The 19,521-nt window shown below is 36.6% G+C and overlaps 1 protein-coding gene across 5 annotated transcripts in view; it reads right to left on the bottom strand.

The window, feature by feature from the left end:
• Nucleotides 1-19,521, bottom strand: part of CCDC146 (coiled-coil domain containing 146) — a 72,125-nt gene that overhangs the window by 31,453 nt on the left and 21,151 nt on the right. For 3 of the 5 annotated variants that reach the window (XM_061467351.1, XM_061467350.1, XM_061467348.1), the window contains exons 3-4: nt 6,133-6,215; nt 1,702-1,911 (exon numbers count right to left, since the gene is read on the bottom strand). The exons of 1 other annotated variant lie outside the window; for it this stretch is intronic. In XM_061467351.1, coding sequence (XP_061323335.1) covers nt 1,702-1,911; nt 6,133-6,215 — 293 coding nt within the window. The remainder of the gene's footprint in view (nt 1-1,701; nt 1,912-6,132; nt 6,216-19,521) is intronic. One more of the 5 variants, XM_061467352.1, reaches the window with a different exon arrangement.

Below are 19,521 nucleotides of genomic sequence, written 5' to 3' on the forward strand. Positions count from 1 at the left end.
ATGAAGGCAGTGGCAGTTCTTGTGTAGCTAATCTATGGAACTTATTGCCCAGTGTGTTGCAACACCAGAAGTCTATATACAAAGAAGGAAACAGAAGAAGTACAAGGAAGAGGGGTCAACTGAGGACTCCTAAATACAGAAAACTACATTTGGCTCATAAAATCCCTGAATTACAAATGTCTGTGGGCTGCACTTTTGGTCGCTGTTAGATACTGTGCCATATGGACCTCTGGTCAGACTGTACAGCTGGTTTGATCTCATGCAATACATAAGAGCAAACAGAAGAAGTTTCTTATTAAAATGAAAGAAAATTTTTCACAGCCTGACTGACCCAAAACAGTGTCTTTTTAGTCTGCAAGATAGTATATTTAATTCATATATAAAAACTAATGCAGGAAATGTGCAAGGGTAATTGAAACAATGCTAAACTGTGTGATATGTAAGACAAATCTTTTTGTCCTGAGGCAGAAAATACAGTATAAGTAAATAATCATCTAAACATATAAGTAACCATATAAGCATATAAATAACCATATAAACATATAAACCCCCTTCATTTTTTGGAAAAGTGATGCAAATTCAATGAAAAATGTTCATGAGATATGAGCACAAATGGGTAAAAACCATGATATTTTGAAGAGTTCATTTCTGGACTGCTTGGAAATTGCAATAAATTTTGTGTTTAATAATTATTTCAGGAAACTATGTTGCTTAGTTATCTCATAACAAATAATTTTTTCCAGATGCTTTCCATGTTTCTTTATTTCTCCTACTCCCAATTTGCTCCTTTCTCAAGTTTCTTTCCCTCTTAGAGCAAACACTTGGCTCTAAAAAAAAACAAAATCAAGGAAAGACTGCCAGAAGAAAATCTGCTCTCTGCAGTCAGTACAGTGCCCCTGCTCTCCTTGCAGAAATACAGCTTTAACTGCTGAGCTGCTGACATCATTTATTTGTATTTCTATATGCCAATTGCACTACAGCTGGACTGAAGATAGATAATAACAGCAAGCACCCCACAAAATGAAAATATGAGTTCATCTCTGTATTTTTATAAATGCAATAGTACTGTTTGTAATTTTACTATAAAAGCATCAAGTGCAATACGCTCATGTATGCAGATATTTAAAATACATACAATATCAAGCTTATTCTGGACTTTTTTCTTTTTATAGAAATGTCAAGTATTCACTTCTTTCACAGCAAATTATTCATTTTTCTAACATGAGACTATACAAGTACTTCTGCTCCTTTAAGTACCTGAATAGAAAAAACTTGAATACTCATTCTGATGTTAAAAATAGCATTGAATCTATTTATGCCATTGTTTCCATAAAATCCCAGTCACCAGGTCTCTGAGACCGTTTAATCATCGGTATAAAAGGTGTCCTAGACTAGAACTGTTCTTGTTAATTTTGCCTAAATAAACATTAAACATGCAATGTAGTAAATTTTAAGCAGCATTTCAAAGGATACCATAGCATGTTCTAAAATGAAAATTATCTACAAATCTCACACCAGGGTAGTTTTATTCATCACTAGAAATGTTGCTGTTTCTAGGAAAAGTTTGTAGCACTTTATTTAACAATAGCCATCAAGAAACGTGTTCATGTAAGATGAGGAGGAGATTGAACTATATTCTATGTTCGTGTCTTTCTAGGTGACCCATGATAAAAACAGCAACGTTTGACTACTATCACCTACCATTTTATCTTGTACTGAATGTCAGATTCTCTTTCTTTAATAGCACTGTATTCATTTTGGCAACTAAGAAATTGTTTCCTTATTTGTAAAATTTCACTGGAGGATTCTTCAGGGAACTGTTCTGCTTTTTCCAGTTCATGTTGTTGTTGTTCCAGTTCTACACTAAGACGTTTGGCTTCTTGCAACAGCTGGATCTCAGATTCCTGTAAACTACATTAAATAGAAAAAAATTTAGAACTAGGCAATGAGAAGCATCAGCTTTGTATTTATACTTCTTTACCTACCTACAATATTAAATTAAAGGTTTTCAAGATGAGATGGGATTAAATCCTGAATAATGTGGTCTGACCTCCTAGTGGACCCTGCCTTGAACAGGAAATTGGATCACAGACCTCCTGAGGTCTATTCAAATGTGGATTGTCCTGTGATGCCGTGAGAGCAGTGGAATCTCATGTGAGGTGGGGTTCTGCATACCTAGAGCTGGAGTAGGATTCATCTCATCTAATTTTAACCAGATAAAAGACAGTTAGTTAGTTTAATCTATTTGCCTAGCACCTCCTAGAACCAGTGAAGGGACAGAGAATCCGTTTTATTTGAAGAAGTGCCAAAGGCTAGATCTGAATCAGTGTGGGGACCAATAACAGGGAAGTATTCACCAGGACAAGGCCCAGTCTGGGATCTGTGACACCTTTAAGTTCTTAGTAAATACCAGGACACCTACCCTGTGGTGAATTGCATGTTGCTATTGCTGTAGTGTTAACAATATATGAAATAACTTATTTAATGATACAGAAGCAGCAAATACATTTGTGGACTTTGTGAAAGCTTACTATAAAGCTTGTAGACATGATCTGACTTGTATCACTGAAGTCTAGGTTCACAGAAACAACAAACTGTAATATTCTGTCTATGTTAGGAGACTGGTATTCATAATATACTTAGGAACCTATGCATGATAGATGAGTAACAGATCTGAAAGGCTGTTAGTATTGATTATTATGGAAAGGTATTAAAGGGAATTACAGTATGAAAATTCATATGCAATACACAACATATAAACCTTAGAAATGCTAAAACATACAAACATATATAACATAAACAGATGCTAAAGAAATAATTGTGTACATCTTCTCAGTATTATGAAATTATAACTCTTGTATAACGGTATACTAAAATCAGTCAGAAATGATATGGAAGAATAAAGAACATTATCCCTTGCCTTTTAGTAACTAAAAATATAATGTAATTTAATATTTTTGAAAACAAACAAATTTAGAATCTTCCATACTGAAAAAGGTATACACAAATTTTAGCTCAAAGATTACATTTATGACACCGAATGATAGAGTTGAGATGGCAACGATTAAAAACACAAAATACACAACTGACTATACTGCACAAACATAGCTGAAATAATACAACAGAAAAAGTTTCATTTTCTGTAACATTTCCATTTAGATAACCACTTCCTTTTTAAACAAGAAAATAAGAAAACCACAGACTTCAACAGGAAACAAGAGTGTGTCTTTATCACGAACAAGTAACTTCATGTCTGATGTATTTACACAGTAACTTTTTAAGGGAGAAAGAAATTACTTATTGTCACAAGATCCTACACAATATTTAAATACAGTTGAAGACAATGAAGACGTAACTGGGCATCTAATGTACACATCTGGAATCATATGAGTTCTAAAGTAGGCTTGCCAAGTCTGATGTGTCAGCTTTTGAATTTGTGAAGTGATTAATAATTTAACAGAGGCATAAGAAGATAAGATTCCAAAACTGTCCATGAACTAGCATTATTGCCTGCATTTCTTACACCTTGGTGTGTCAGAGTATTCATATTGGGCTCCTAATTGAGATAATAAAAATGAAAATTTACAACTGAGCCACATGATTGTGTGACTAAATGGGTTTTCAGGGGCCAAATATGAGCTCAGATACAGCTCATACGCAGCTATAGATGCAGCCTCACTGCAAAGCGGATGGGTGAGACAGCACCAAAACAGAATGACAGCCTGTTCCCAGAATTTCAGCTGTGCAGCAAACATGAATTCAAATGCATGTAACACTTTGCAGAAATGTACCAAATATGTTATCTGCCAGGCGCTATCTCTCAGCTTTACGGAATACCAAACTGTGCAAAACAGAAACCAAGAAATAAAGGACTCTAGATACCTACTTCAGATGTGCATGTTTACTGATATTAACATATAGACAAGTGAATCCCAGCTTTGATGTCTGAAAAGTCTTTAAAATATACTGGAGATCATGATCAGGTTTTAGTAATTGATTCCCCTTGCTTTCTTTTAGCGGAAAGAGAAATTTATCTGTGGGAATTAGTACTCATTCATGCATTGGTGTTTTGCTTTGATGCATGACTAGATCTAAGTAAAGAATGTGACATGATTCTCTTCAATTGACTTTCTTATAGAAGTATGACAATTATGTACTTTTGTAGAAAAAATGAGTGATGTAATGCACCATCTAACATTTTCATGCTTTTGCTGCATGGTGTTAATGGTAGTTTTATGTAAGACAGAAAAGACAGATGAGTCCTGTTTTCACTCAGCCCATATTCCACTTATTATACATGAAAAGAAATAGTCTTTACACAAAAGAATATTTATATCATAGAATCATAGAATAGTTAGGGTTGGAAAGGACCTTAAGATCATCAAGTTCCAACCCCCCTGCCATGGGCAGGGACACCTCACACTAAACCATGTCACACAAGGCCTCATCCAACCTGGCCTTGAACGCTGCCAGGGATGGAGCATTCACGACTTCTTTGGGCAACCCATTCCAGTGCCTCACCACCCTCACAGTAAAGAGCTTCCTTGTTATATCCAATCTAAACTTCCCCTGTTTAAGTTTTAACCCATTACCCCTTGTCCTATCACTACAGTCCCTAATGAAGAGTCCCTCCACAGCATCCCTATAGGCCCCCTTCAGATGCTGGAAGGCTGCTGTGAGGTCTCCATGCAGCCTTCTCAAAGAATATTATATAAATATAATATGAAATATGTACTAATATGCTTGTATTCTTTCCAACCAAAGGCTGGTTTCAAATTAACACTGCTAAAAATTGATCAGGTTCAGCAGCTACTGGATTTCTACTTCAGTTCAGTGAACACCAGTATGGTAGAAACCTTCTCAGTTAATCCAAAAGCCTCGTAATATGGTTAGTTCTGAGCATTAAAATGTTTCTTGCATTTAGTAGTGCTGGTTTTAATTCTGCTTCCCAAAAATATTTGCTATTCAGTAAACTGGATAAGGTCAGATGACTTCATACAGACTCAGAGCCTAATCTAACTCCCCATTTTATTAAGATGAAATTAGAAGACCCAAGAAAAACTGTGTTTTCAGGATTTTGTGAGCCCCTTTTCAAATTACTGTACATTATTTAGCACTGGTTGCTATTCAGATTGCCAGGAGACACACCAAATCGCAGCATAACCCAAGTAAGTTGGTGCAACTTGAATTAGTTTTAGTATCCTTAAGCTTGGCTTTAGCTTCAATGACAGAATAGCCATGGTTTTATAAGCAGAGTTGCCATAAAGGTTTTGATGTCAACTGTCAGGGAAACTTGGCTAAAATATTGTTTATATGGTGGATATTATGGTACATACTACAGAAATATAAAGAGTCTCATGATGCTGATTTTACTGATAATTATGGTTATACCTCAAGTAATGTCACAATTATTAATCACAAATAATGACGCAGCATTGTGCTGCTTGCAATAGGACTGTTCATCCAGTACAGCTGCAGTACTGCATTGCACTTTGGCCCCCTGCCTCTTTCCTTTCATTCACACGTGCTCTGCTCAAGCCTAGCACTAGGCTATGAGCATGATTTCTCTCTTCCAGCAAGTACCAGGGCAGCACAGACCCACAACTACTACACTTGGAGTTTCATTTATACTTTGAAGCTTAATGTTCTAACCTTCTAAATTTATTAGCAGTCTGTCTAACATGACTGTCAATATTCTCAGAGGGTAAAATTCACACCTATAAAAATGTGACAGTCTCATTTTCCTCCTTAGAAAGGAGCCTTTAGCTTCTTCAGTGGTTCTCTGTGAAGTTAACTCAGCAAGTCCTATGTTACAATTCCAGCTATATGATCTGCAAACATATATTTATTTTAAATTTGTATATTGTCTGTTGCAGTTTGTGCTTCCTTCCTCTGCCATTATTATTATGATTATATTAAAAAAGACATTGTTCAAACAAGTATTTAAATATCCCAAATTACCCTGAAAGTTTCTATTAAATAATATTATTTTCAATGTTGTGTTCTTGCTTCCTCTTTATGAACAATCACTTTAAGAAAGCCTTCAATGATAATTAGGCCATAGGATGAGCAGAAAATTACTTTAAATATGTAATGCTTTGGCTTCTTAAAGACTAAAAAGGAACATTATACCTTATCACAGTCTTACGCAGCAGGGTGTACTTTCCCTTCAGCTCTGCTACTCTGGTGCATTCGATTTTTCCAGCAGAAAACAGCTATGGAAGGGAAACAGACAGTTATGAAATCTCCTAAGAACTAATACTTTCATTCTGCTGCAACTTTTTCTAACTATAATTGGCAGCCTTTTAGTTTGTACAGTCTTTGGTAATACACCAAATCAAATCCACAACCAAATCAAATACACAGATGAAAAAATGCTTATTTACATAGTAATTTAAAGCATAAATTTAAGATTATAAAGAATGTGTCTGTCACAACTACAGTGTTACCCATACCACCATATCTTCTCTGATTTTCTGTCTGTATTGATATTTCATGATAATTCTGTTTTGACTTTGAATTCAGGCTCTGAGTCACCCTTTTTCCATGTTGCTTAACTGGTTCAGCTTGGGTATATACCAGCTGGCCTGCACAGGTGAAACTGAGGCTTAAAATGTCTCCATGTGCAATATTGTTGTAATAAAGATGAGTTGGGCTCAAGCTGGATCACCCACAAGCCACAGAAAGCATTCTCTTACATACCTGTGCAGGCCTTTGTCAAACACCACGATCAAACTGCTACACATATTTAGTACTACAAAGCCCATATGTGTCTGATCTACCCATCTCTTAGGCAATTCCTCAGTTGTCCTGAGGGCAGTAATTTTGGCCAGTGAGTAAGTCCTTAATATAAATAGGAAATAAGGCTAGGAACTCAATTTTACCACTGCAAAATATCACAGCAGCAATATGACAATATCTTCTGGGATCATAGAATCAGAATCATTTAGGTTGGAAAAGACCCTTAAGATCATTGAGTTTGACATTTAAACCAGCACTGCCAAGTCCATCACTAAAGCATGTCCCTAAGTGCCACGTCTATACATCTTTTAAATACTTCCAAGGATGGTGATTCCACTTCCGTGGGCAGCCTGTTCCAATGCTCGACAACCCTTGCAATGGATAAATTCTTCCTAATATCCAATCTAAACCTTTCCCTGGTGCAACTGGAGGCCGTTACCTCTTGTCCTGTCACTTGTTACTTGGGAGACCAATCCCCATCTTTCTACAACCTCCTTTCAGGTAGTTGTAGAGAGCAATAGACTCTCTACAGGGAAACGCCTTGTAGAGGGGGGGAAAGCCTCTTTCTAAGCTGAACTAAGGGTCATTAAAGACATTCATATGTGGGCTATTCTGTAAATGCCCCTTTCTTGAATATCCAGGAGAAACCATCCAGAACCAGTCCTATGGTCAAGAATCAGAAGCCAAGTCAATATGCCAAAGGAAGTACATATTTTGTTGATAACTCTTTGATTTATAGGGTTTTTTTAAGATCCACTGAAAAAAATGTCATGGTAGCAAAGACCATCTTTGATGTCAGAGGCCCTGAGAAAAGGAAAGTAGATCTGTCTTTCACTTGTCTGCATGAGATTAAAGATAAGCATCTCTTAAATATATTGGCATCCCGTATGATGCAAAGATACTGTTCACTTAAGTTCACAATACTAAGTAGTTCTTCTGTGAGAAAGAAAAAAATTTCCTGTCTCAACCTATTTATTTCTTAACCTCATGCAGATATGGTTGTCCTATTTGCATGCCACCTCACTCATGCCCTTTCTCCACGATCCATTCATCTGTACCTGTGAGTTCCAGTTTTTGTTACTGCTTGGCTTCTCACTGGAGATCTATGCCATGTTGGACAATGTTTACACAGAAATAAACTTACTTGTGCTCAAGACTATGTCTTCTCCTTTACATCCAACAAGCTTTTTACACTTAGTACAATTTATTTCTTAGTTCAGTTCAGAGCTAAGTGTTCTATTCCGATAAAGCTGGTCATATAAAATGTGAAGACACGTAGCTTTGAGGACTACATAAGACAGACTGCATGGATTTTCATACCACATGTCAAAGGGAGTGAGGTTACTGTGAAAACTATGAGCACCAGATAGATCCCATTACAAACTTTATTTGGAGAGCCATGAGAGAGTCAGCGCCAGGCTACCCTGATCCCAGAATTTGTTATTAATGCCCGGCACACTGTTTTCTCCAAGATTTTTGTAAAGGCAGAAGGGAAAGGGGCAACTGCATGAGAGGAAGAAATAGTTGTGAAGAAGCAGGAAAGCATGAGCCTATGGTAAAAAATTGTGTAATCTGTGGTGATAAAACAGATATATACTGCTTTCAAGGCTGCCATTCCCACATATGTGATAACAGGTGATGCGTAAATTAAATGGTCTTCAGAAGCTATGTTAGCTGAATCATAGAATCATAGAATAGTTAGGGTTGGAAAGGACCTTAAGATCATCAAGTTCCAACCCCCCTGCCACGGGCAGGGACACCTCACACTAAACCATGTCACCCAAGGCCTCGTCCAACCTGGCCTTGAACACTGCCAGGGATGGAGCACTCACAACCTCCCTGGGCAACCCATTCCAGTGCCTCACCACCCTCACAGGAAAGAATATCTTCCCTATATCCAACCTAAACTTCCCGTTTAAGTTTTAACCCGTTACCCCTTGTCCTGTCACTACAGTCCCTAATGAAGAGTCCACCCCCAGCATCCCTATAGCCCCCCTTCACATACTGGAAGGCTGCTAGGAGGTCTCCACGCAGCCTTCTCTTCTCCAGGCTGAACAGCCCCACCTTTCTCAGCCTGTCTTCATACGGGAGGTGCTCCAGTCCCCTGATCATCCTCGTGGCCCTCTTCTGGACTTGTTCCAACAGTTCCATGTCCTTTTTATGTTGAGGACACCAGAACTGCACACAATACTCCAAGTGAGGTCTCACAAGAGCAGAGTAGAGGGGCAGGATCACCTCCTTTGACCTGCTGGTCACGCTCCTTTTGATGCAGCCCAGGATACGGTTGGCTTTCTGGGCTGCAAGCGCACACTGAAGCCAGCTCATATTCAGTTTCTCATCGACCAACACCCCCAAGTCCTTCTCCAAAGGATTGCTCTGAATCTCTTCTCTTCCCAACCTGTAGCTGTGCCTGGGATTGCTCCCACCTAGGTGTAGGACCTTGCACTTCTCATGGTTAAACTTCATGTGGTTGGCATCAGCCCACCTCACAAGTGTGTCGAGGTCCCTCTGGATGGCATTCCTTCCCTCCACGGTATCAACCGAACCACACAGCTTGGTGTCATTGGTAAACTTGCTGAGGGCGCACTCAATCCCACTGTCCATGTCAGTGACAAAAATGTTGAACAAGATCGATTCCAACACCGATCCCTGAGGGACGCCACTGGTCTCCAGCCAGACATTGAGCCATTGACCAACCACAACACTTTGCGTGCGGCCATCCAGCCAGTTCTTTATCCACTGAGTGGTCCATCCATCAAATCAATAGGTGTTCCCAGGAATTCACTGAATACCTAGAATGGAGTTAGCAACTGATTTCCTTACACATCTCTATGATGCCGATGAATATCAAATTACCAGTCCCTGAATACTTTGCCTATTGTTAACAAAAATTAGAGATAGGACTGGAATGATAGTAGGTGCCCACTTAGACCTGGAACCATGGTTGTGCAGAGTCAGCTGAAAATGAGTAACAGCTTTTTGCAAAGGATATTGCAAATAGGTAGGAACCACCTTCTGTTAGAGCCACTACTTGATTGCTTACTTGTTTGTCATTGCGTGGGCTAGGAAGTAAACAGTTTTCCAGCTGGGATGACTTTGACCTAGAATGGAGCTAGAACCAAGGAACTGGTTGTCCTTCCATATTCTTAGAAGGTCATTTACAGTCCTGAAGCAAACCACCTCCTGTGGCCAGACATCCTCCAGCTCAATGGCAAATTACAGTAACTATTATAATAATTTTTCCTGTATCACTTCCCTCTAAATATTTTACTCTTTATTTGATCGCACGGAAACATGCACATTTGGCTTTCTTGATTTGTAATCACAGACCTTGCCTATACTTTATCTGTAGATATGCTTCTGTCCCTGACATTACATTATGACAGATCATTCCTTCACCTATCTTTATATACTTTAGTTTAGAGGACAAACATCTTATGGTGGAGAACAACATTATCTACTCAGTTTCCCTTTAGCTGTCAAAATAGTATTTGGAAAACTAATCTAAGGACAACAACCAGATTATTTTAGCTTTGTAAAACTGTTTGTGCCTGTTGTATCTACCAGTTATTAAAAAAAAATTTATATTATATTCGTAATATCCATTATAAAAGGCATATACAGTAGTCAGCATGACACAAGTAATTTTTAAAAAATCTTGTTGAAATGGATTAAATGAATACTCACTTCACTGATGCTTTTCACCTCATGCAGAATAAATCTGATTAATAACCTGAATAAATCTGAAGTTATTGATTAACAACAGCTACTCATAAGCATTGTGAAAGTGAACCACTTGAAGGTTTCCTAAGAAACATGTTATTCCAACAGCCCCTAGAGCCTCTGCATGTTAGAGAAATGATAGGGCTAACATGTGTTTCTAATCATGCTTGCAAATGCTGCAAAATCACTGAAATGTATTCTAAGATGGAATGGGTGTTGGTATTTTGCAGATAAATTATAAATATCCATGACAGAAAGGAGAAGATAACTTGTACAAGGTACCCAACACCTCAGACTTTCAGAAGAGAGATGCTTGAAAGACAGCATTAATGTCTTGTGCAACAGTCACTATTGAAGTTCCCAGACTCCTGTGAAATCTAGTGCCATGGGTCTTGCAAAGATTACTCAAACCAGAATAATCTCAAAATGGCCCATCTTGCACATTTAACACAAGACCACCCCGATTAATTTTAGTAATTCCTATTAATAGTAACATGAAAATTCAATGTAAAATATAGAAACTATTCCTAACTTTTATTATTTGTAAAAACACTTAAGTTTAGACAACATATGTTTAAATAAGCTCTGGGTTAATTCAAAACATGTTATACTTTGGCAGCAGCGACTGTAATGAGTATTAGAGCTTTCAGATTTCAACCTTAGAGAAGGAAGTAAGCTTGCAAACTAGTTAAAAAAAAAAAAGTCATCATTCAGGAGCACACAAATAAAGCAAGTAATGACAAAATAGCCAACAGTATTTTTATATATATATCCATACACACACACAGACATAGCATTTCTCAAGGCAGGTGTATGAAAATTTTCTTCTGGTCTGTTAGATCTGTTAGCCACGTTTCTATTAAAAAATAAAGCTGTGTACAAGACTAATATCCTAAGTATAAAAAAGAAGATGTTTTTCACTCCTCCCTCCCAAGATGCACTCCTAGTTCATTTTATTGCTTGGAAGCTCTCACGTTGCTGGAGAAAGTAAAATGGTAGTTCTTCTTAGTTCAACATTGCAACACTGAAAAGGAAAAGAATGAGTGCGAAGATGGATAGTGAAGAAAAAAAAGAGCTTGTAAATGGCAACTAAGGATGTCTTTTTCAGACCTGTGCTCATTATAATTGACCTGGAAAGATCTGAAATAAGTTTGTTATACGGGAATTTGGAGTACAGTCCTAGAAATATTCTTAAACTCTTGAGTCTTCCAATCCCTTTCCACATCAGTTGTACTTAACTGTATTTTGCTTTTCTCAGCTTTTCCTTCACATTATACAATGAGCTGGGATGCCATATATTTTTAAACACACTCAAAATGACCTTAAGGTCCTTTCCAACCCTAACTATTCTATGATTCTATGATTCTATGATAAACTAAAATAAATTTTCATTATCCAAATACAGAATTACTGGAAAGTTGGATGAAAATTTGGCTGCTAACGGATGGTTGCCTGGCAACTTTTGACAATGGATGGTTGCCTGCCTGCTTTCCTTTTCCCCATGTTCCCATAAATGTAATTAAATACAAAGTATGGAAGTATGCATTTCATTACTGGATTTACTTGTATTTTTTCCTTTTCATTTAAGATTTCTGTTATGTTTATTTTACCCTATTACATTACCCTTTCATTTACTTTATACTATGTTTAACTGATTAACATGAGTATAATTTTCAGACTTTTAACATTTTTTTCATGTTACCTTGCTATTTGAAGTTTGGCTTTTCTACCAGAAAAATAAAACATACCAAAACAAACCCAAACCCAAATTCCAAAACAAACTTGTTTCTTTCTATCAGTAAAAAGAAATAAAGGACTGGGTAATCCTGTTCTACGATAAAGACTATGGAGGAAAATTTTGCTGAAAAGGGTAAAGGGAAGGGCATATCCTTCATATTTTTCTAGCAAAAAAAAAGTGAATTTTCTGGCTCTGGGTAAGAACCTTTTATATGTAGGAATCCATGGAACAAGAGAAAATGCATATGCTCGCTTAGCTGTTCAGTACACCTGCTTAACTTGTCTCTACATTGAGAACAGGTATAAGGTCATACTTGCTTGCCACCAACAGCTCCCCATCTGAGCTCTCTTCAAAATGTCTTAAGGAAAATTCAAGAAAAAGTGAGCACAATCTGAGGTTACCCGCAATATGAGGGAACGCCTGTATATCCTTCTGGTTTGACTTCAGGTCTACTGGCCCCTAGATGTAGGTGAGTTGGTAACAAAGAGGTAAATTAAAACCACAAAAGGGAGATGACCCACCTGATAAATGAAACACTCTTCCACGTAAGCAAAACGAAATCTGAAATCTAGCCCTGACTACAATCAGCACCTCCTCACTCCTCATTAAGTGCAGTATGCTTCTGCATTCTCCACTTTAACAGATTATATTCAATCCTTTCTGACAGTCATCTCAAAGCAATACAGCAAGGAAGTCATTTGGAATTTCAGAAGAAGCTTTCTGTAACTCAACTATGATATAAATATGAACTCTAGGGATTCTGACATTCCCCACTTTGAATTAGTGTCTTTTTAAGCTTCTTTCGTGACTCTCCAAAAATGAATAAAATTAAGCCAAATTTTAAACTTAAAAAGATGACACAATTTGAAAGTTGGTCTAATTCCTCACGCTCTTTTGATAAAAAGCACCAAGAAAAGTGCAGAAAATGAATATAGCCACCACCAATAAATTACTGGTTAATATCAGTTACTCATAATAATTGTGAAACATTCAAAGGCTTCCTAAGAAACATTTAATTTCAACAGTGCCTAGAATCTCTGTATTTCACAGAAATGACAGATTAACATGTGTTTCTAATTATATTTGCAAATACTTCAAAATAAGTAAAATGTATTCTAAGATGGAATGGAACAATAACACTTCCCACCTCCTCATTCTAAACCACGGGTTTTGCAATTATAACAAGACTTTGTAACTATGCTTAATATTATTTCAGCCTAAAGAATATCCAACATTTTGTACTAATTTTATTTCAAACATCTGAAAGGTATCGTCAAACAACTCTTTTGCTTCATAATAGGCGAGAACATAAAAATATCAAGGGATTAATGTATTTTATAGTCTGAATACAGTCAGGATTTCAGTATAGTATTACCTGCTTGGCAAACGGCTCTTCTGGAGAGTCTGCTATGTGAGGTTTGGAATTTTCTCACTGTGATGTTTATTTGAAGAGCTTTTCTTACCTCTTTGGATAATATTTAAGTGTTTAAACATTCAGGGAAGAAAAAGGATAAGCTCTCCTCTTTGAATAGAAAGCTCTGTATACTTTGTCAAAACCCTCACTGAATCCACACTGTTTGGACACTTACCACACAGCTTAGGTGCTTCTTAGTCTGGGGAGAAGGCAATACCATCTCCCATTGATTTTTCAGGAGTTATTTCTACATTGTAGGGGGGCAACAGGTACAAGCATGCAGAACCCATGCTATGACTCTCGCATTTCTATCCATATTGGCGGCTATCAGTAACCACAAAATCTATCTCATCCTTTAAAAAAGGTGAGATAGGGATATCTACTCGTGTTTGTCTTGCCTGTGCCTGATACCTCCAAATTACCTAGAAAAAAGCTAGATAATTTGGACCATGATAATGCACTAAGGGAACTGAAGCTTTCCCCTCAAGTATGGCCAAATAATATATTTAAGATTCTGCTTCTTTTTAATAATAAAATTTTACTCATTAAATGATTTCAGAGTGCTGTCCAGTATTTATAAGAAATAAGAAACATCCTCAATGAGGCTCTTACTCACTTACTTTGACAACAGGGGGAGCCAAAGATGACTAGCTCAGACTAAGCACCTCATGTTTAAATGACCTGAACTCTGTTATTAATGTAAAGTCTTGCATCACAATTTATGTATGCCTAGTATAAATAATTATTATACTTTTTATTCAGTCATGTACATCACTCATTTTTTTCAATATACATCAAATATTCATAGAGTTATAGAAGACTAACACTTCTAAAATTATCTAGAATTTCCCTACTCAACAATATTTCAGGCTTCAGCGCATAGTCTAAGTATTCTAAGACAAGAAGATAAAAATCACTAATTTAAAACTGTAAATATTTAGTTATGCAGTAAATTGCAGTTAGCAGTATTTTGATGAAATTCTGCATCTCATTTTGTTGATCATGAAGCATTTAATGTACAGACAGGAATAGCCATACTACAGATATTTAGGGAATGATATGCCTTGTTTAAGTCATTATTCCAGAGAAAGATTAGGATGGTAGAAGCTAAAGAAAAATACAGTCTGATTCTTAAATTAATGCTGTCATTAGAGTTAAAAAAGAAGTTGGAATCCCTCTCATCTGTAACGACATAGATACTGACAGGCAGATTTTTTTTTAGGCTAAGTATGGGAAGTCCCTGGGAAAGCATATTTATTAGCCATTCAAGTAGAAAAAGATTTGTCACTGGGTTTTCTCAACATTCAATTTAGGTGCTAAACACCACCACCTGAAACCATGAGGCTATTGGTTGTACAAATGCAGTCAGGTGTTTCTCTCCTGAGGTTTATGATGAGCAGAATTAGAACAAAATAACAAGCACATTTGTATAAAATTGCATTTATATGTAAGTTTGTTTTTCCTTAAAAGTGCTATTTTTACACAAAGAAAAATCACCTTTCAGATCCTTTTCTATTGGGAAGCTAAGAAAATTTAAGTAATTTAACAAAGTAGTTTTTTTGTATTTCATGAAGTGCCTCGCAAATTATTTTGCCTTCTTTCTGATTCCAATAAAGCCATAAATACAATGAATAAGAAGATAGCATTCACTTTTTGAATATAGGATATTATTTCACAAAGTGAGGGCATAAGATTCATGTTTCCTTGAACTTTGTTGTCTAAAGGAAAGTAACTTGGATGCATTGGATCCACATACAAGAAGCCAGTAACTCAACAGATGAAAGTCAAACACTAAAAATAATGAGCATAATAAATTGTTGATATCTACTCATTTAGGTAGATATGGAGTCTTTTATATAATTTTTTCACTGAAAGGCTCATAGTCTACAATGTATTTCACATAAAAAAAGCTATATGCAGATCATGCTACATAATCAAGACATAATTGCGAGTGGGCGTAAAGGCATACGTGAAAAACCTTAATATACCTACTTATGGTAGATATAGCACTGTATTGCCTTACACAGAATTTCTACAGTTTCACTTTTTAATTACAGATGGATCAGCCAGGCATCTTTTAATGAAAAATAAACTGCCAAAGGGCCCTCTAAAACTAAAAAATAACAAGACCAAAGATAAAAAGAACAATTTAAACAGATGATACAGAGAATCCACGTGGCTATTAGTTCTATGCAATCTGTATCTCAATAAGCATATTAACAATTCAAATCGAATGGAATAGAATTGCCTTCCTTTCTGTGCTCTGAAGTGTTCTCACAGACACAAAGTTGAACAGCTAGTCCCATGATCCACTGGACAACATAAAGACTGCTTGCATGAAGAACAACTACTGAATTAATGAACAACTGAATTAATAAAAAATAATTGTAAATCAGAATTTGTTTCTAGTATGGACTTACACATACATTCCACATTGTGGAAAAAATTGAAAGTTAATTACTTTTCATCCTTTTTCACAGGGAAAACATATCACAGAATCACTGACATCTACAAAAAACATCAAAAATATCACTGCAGCACATGAATATTAACACATCACACCTCTGCTACCAATATGAATGAGCCCAGACATGTTTCAGGTTTGTTCATACCAATCATTTGAACTGCTTACATGAACTTAGGTGTTACGAAGCAACTCTTCTGCACGAGATACTACATCCCAGCACAAAGCCAGAAACCAAACAGATGGCAAGCTGTCATGTTTTAAATTGCCACAGTCACTAGTTAAATTAACATCTGCCTACAGTCTTTGCTGTGTTCTATTTGACCTACATTCCATTATCTTCCAGAAAAAAAAAACACCCTTTCTCTAAAAGATCATGGGAACTGTTTCATGCTGCTTTTGATAAACTTTAAATAAACAGTCCCCAGGCAAGTCTGGGGACCAAATTATATTACTTCTTTAACCTTGCAGCCACTGGGTACTTCTGGGAACAGAATGAACATCTTCAGTAGAATTTGAGAATATCATGAGCTCTTAGTTATTTTCTTTATCTTTTGGAAGATATGCCTGTAAGTTTAGGATATCTCTTTAGTCTATAGAAGTAAAAAGATTCATAAAAAGTAAATTAAGAGAGATGAAAAGCCACAAAAAAATGACCTTTAACCAAACAAAAGACCTTGGTAGAATAGTCTTACTTGAGGTCAACAGCATTACTCAGTTAGATCCTTTCACAGTTGAAAAGGTTTGGCTTTCGGATTTTGTGATTGTTCCACTACTGTAAAGTTTTAAACATTATACTCTAGGGATCTAGGAAAGCCCCATCTAGGAAGAAGCTTCATTTATAAATAAACTGCAGTTCTCAGTTTTGATCGGGTCCAATATTTCTGCCATTAATCAAGTTGCATTGGCATTTTAGCATTTAAGATTGCTCAATGTCCTTTCTAGGAGAAGATGTATGAAAAATTCAGTTTTGAAAGTTTGCTTCATTTATCCCAAGGAAGGAAAGAGGCATGAAAACATGAAAAAAGCTGTGGAATACTAGATTGAGTACCTGAAGGAAGAAGAGAAACCTGACAAATTGTTTTGAATAGTTATTCCCTGACAGAACAGGAAGAAAAAACAGTCCTCAATTACAAGACTTCTCCAGGTAGGGGAAGCATATATGTATCTGATGGAGAAATGGGGTTTTTAGGCTCAAATAGACTGCTGATACCCTAATAACAAAATCCAGAGGATAGCGGAGCATCTCAAGATTACAGAAATCTCATTCAAAGGAGGAAGCAAATATCCCAAAGTGAAAGCATATAAGGGATCAAGGAATGAATGTCTCAGGACAAAGATGTTTGAAAAGCTCAGATACTTCATGTTACTATGCAAAGTTTCCTTTTTTTTTTTAAATATTCAACATTACTAGAAATTTCTGCCCTTCTTGAAGTTACTATGGTCTAATGATGAATATATGACAACAGTCATATATTAATAACAATATTTGAGATGCATTTAAACATGTCAAGGCAATTCACAAGATGTGGTCTACCAAGGATAATTATTGTTAATTTTACAGAAACAGAATAATTTGTCCAGTTCAAAGTTCCACAGCAGACAGCAGAGTTCATTGTAAACTGAACAGGGTGGGGGAATTGTGGCTTCCCAAATAACAAGGATTTAGAAATTATATTTTAATTCTAAAGCCCCTCAAAAGAGGCTGGTACAGCTTTCCCCAGTTTGACAGTAGCAGCCATACAGGAGAACAAGGCTCTGTTAAATGCCTAGAAAAATAGTTAGGATCCTATTAATCAAATTACTAATCTTAAAAAATTTCTCACAAATTAAAATCATGCATTTCTTCTGCTACGAACATTTCAGTTTTGATACATTTCTAGCAAAACCAAGGTGATTTCAGTACCTTACACCCAAGCGGGGTGTCTTTCATCTCATTGATAGAGAACTACCTATGATGCAAAAGGGAGAGATAGACAGTTTTGCCACAAAACTAAAAGCACGTTCTGGGATGTTCATCTAGAGTATGGGAAAGATAGATTTAAAACCCAGTTCCTAAGAAAGTGTCCAGACCATTGTGCTATGCAAGAATCTGAAGGAATTGTTGTAGCAAGTTAAAAAGATAGGGGTTTTTTGCCAAGTCTCCCTCCCGTACTGTCAATATAAGCCTGTGGTACCTATGAAAGCTAGTAACAGCCCAGAGATCATGAATTTACAGAGAATGTGTGTGACTAATGCCTGTTTAATGTTTAATCTGTATTATGAATAATTTCAACTAGGGTTTAGGGAAATATATTGTTCAGATTGGACTAATTAAACAAGAACTAGTGTAAAAACCCTTTACTCATGCAAAGTATTTAGCTCTTGACTGAGCTATGAATGCTTGAAGACATACCCACGTAGCCTTGCTTTGGGGCACAAGAAAAATGGCATAGATCACTAAAACTGCATAGACACCATGTGAGAATGGCAAAGGTGGCTGTAGAATAAAAATGACAAAGTACATAGCAATTGTCACCTGGAGCTGGAGTAATTTTGTTTGGTGTGATTAGTCATGCAAAGTACATTATTAACTCTTAAAGGTGATACAGAGCACAGTAAAAAGAAGAGTACAAACCAAAATCAGGAATACAGAAGGGAATACCCCAAATTGATGGGCCCAAGGTCTTTTCCAATGTTGCTGATTCTATGCTTCTATGCCTTGCTTTAGTTTTAGAACTTGGGACATTATTCAGAACACCAGGATTTGCTTTCAGTTTTCTGAAGAATCAGTCCAACAGCTCGGACCAAGGAGGGGTGGAGGCAGAAGTATCTTATGTTCCCTTCCCTTCACTTAGAAAGGTTCAGTAGTAAGCACTCAGAATCAGGTAACAGTGAATAGTAACTGTGATGTGCCATACAAATCATGAATATTCCAGATAACTATTTTAAGCAGTGACAGGCAAAATAGGAATAACCAAGTGTTGCTCATCCTTCTTAGTTTGTGTCTCTATCCTGAAAAATGTTTGGAACCAAAACCATATGTTTCAACGTGCTTTGGGATTCAAATAATTTTCAGGAATCCATCCGCTCAGTTAAAAAAAGGTTTTAGGAAGAAGGGGACTGAGGGTCAGTGACGCTATTGCTGTGATCCTCAAACTGGGAAAGGGGCTGTTTTTCACCTTTTTCCACCTACTGTGGTAAAACTATAGTCTGGTTTTGAAAGCAGCGTTAGAACACTAAAATGTTAAGAAACAGATGTTAGAAGACTGTTATAACACAGAGCTAAGAGATTAAGTGATTCTTATTTCCAAAAAGAAGAAAATCCATGTCCAAAAAGGAATGAAAGTAAACTGCATAAGTGATCGGCACACATGCATTTCATCATTTTGCTTACATACACTAGTTCTGAGTCAGGAATACTTTCTGAAATGTGCTATTCTTGCAAGCACTACCTACTTT

Source organism: Pezoporus flaviventris, unplaced genomic scaffold, assembly GCF_033815535.1.
Source record: "Pezoporus flaviventris isolate CSIRO_AGI_PZ_B2104156 unplaced genomic scaffold, CSIRO_AGI_Pfla_v1 ptg000045l, whole genome shotgun sequence".
Lineage (NCBI taxonomy): Eukaryota > Metazoa > Chordata > Aves > Psittaciformes > Psittacidae > Pezoporus > Pezoporus flaviventris.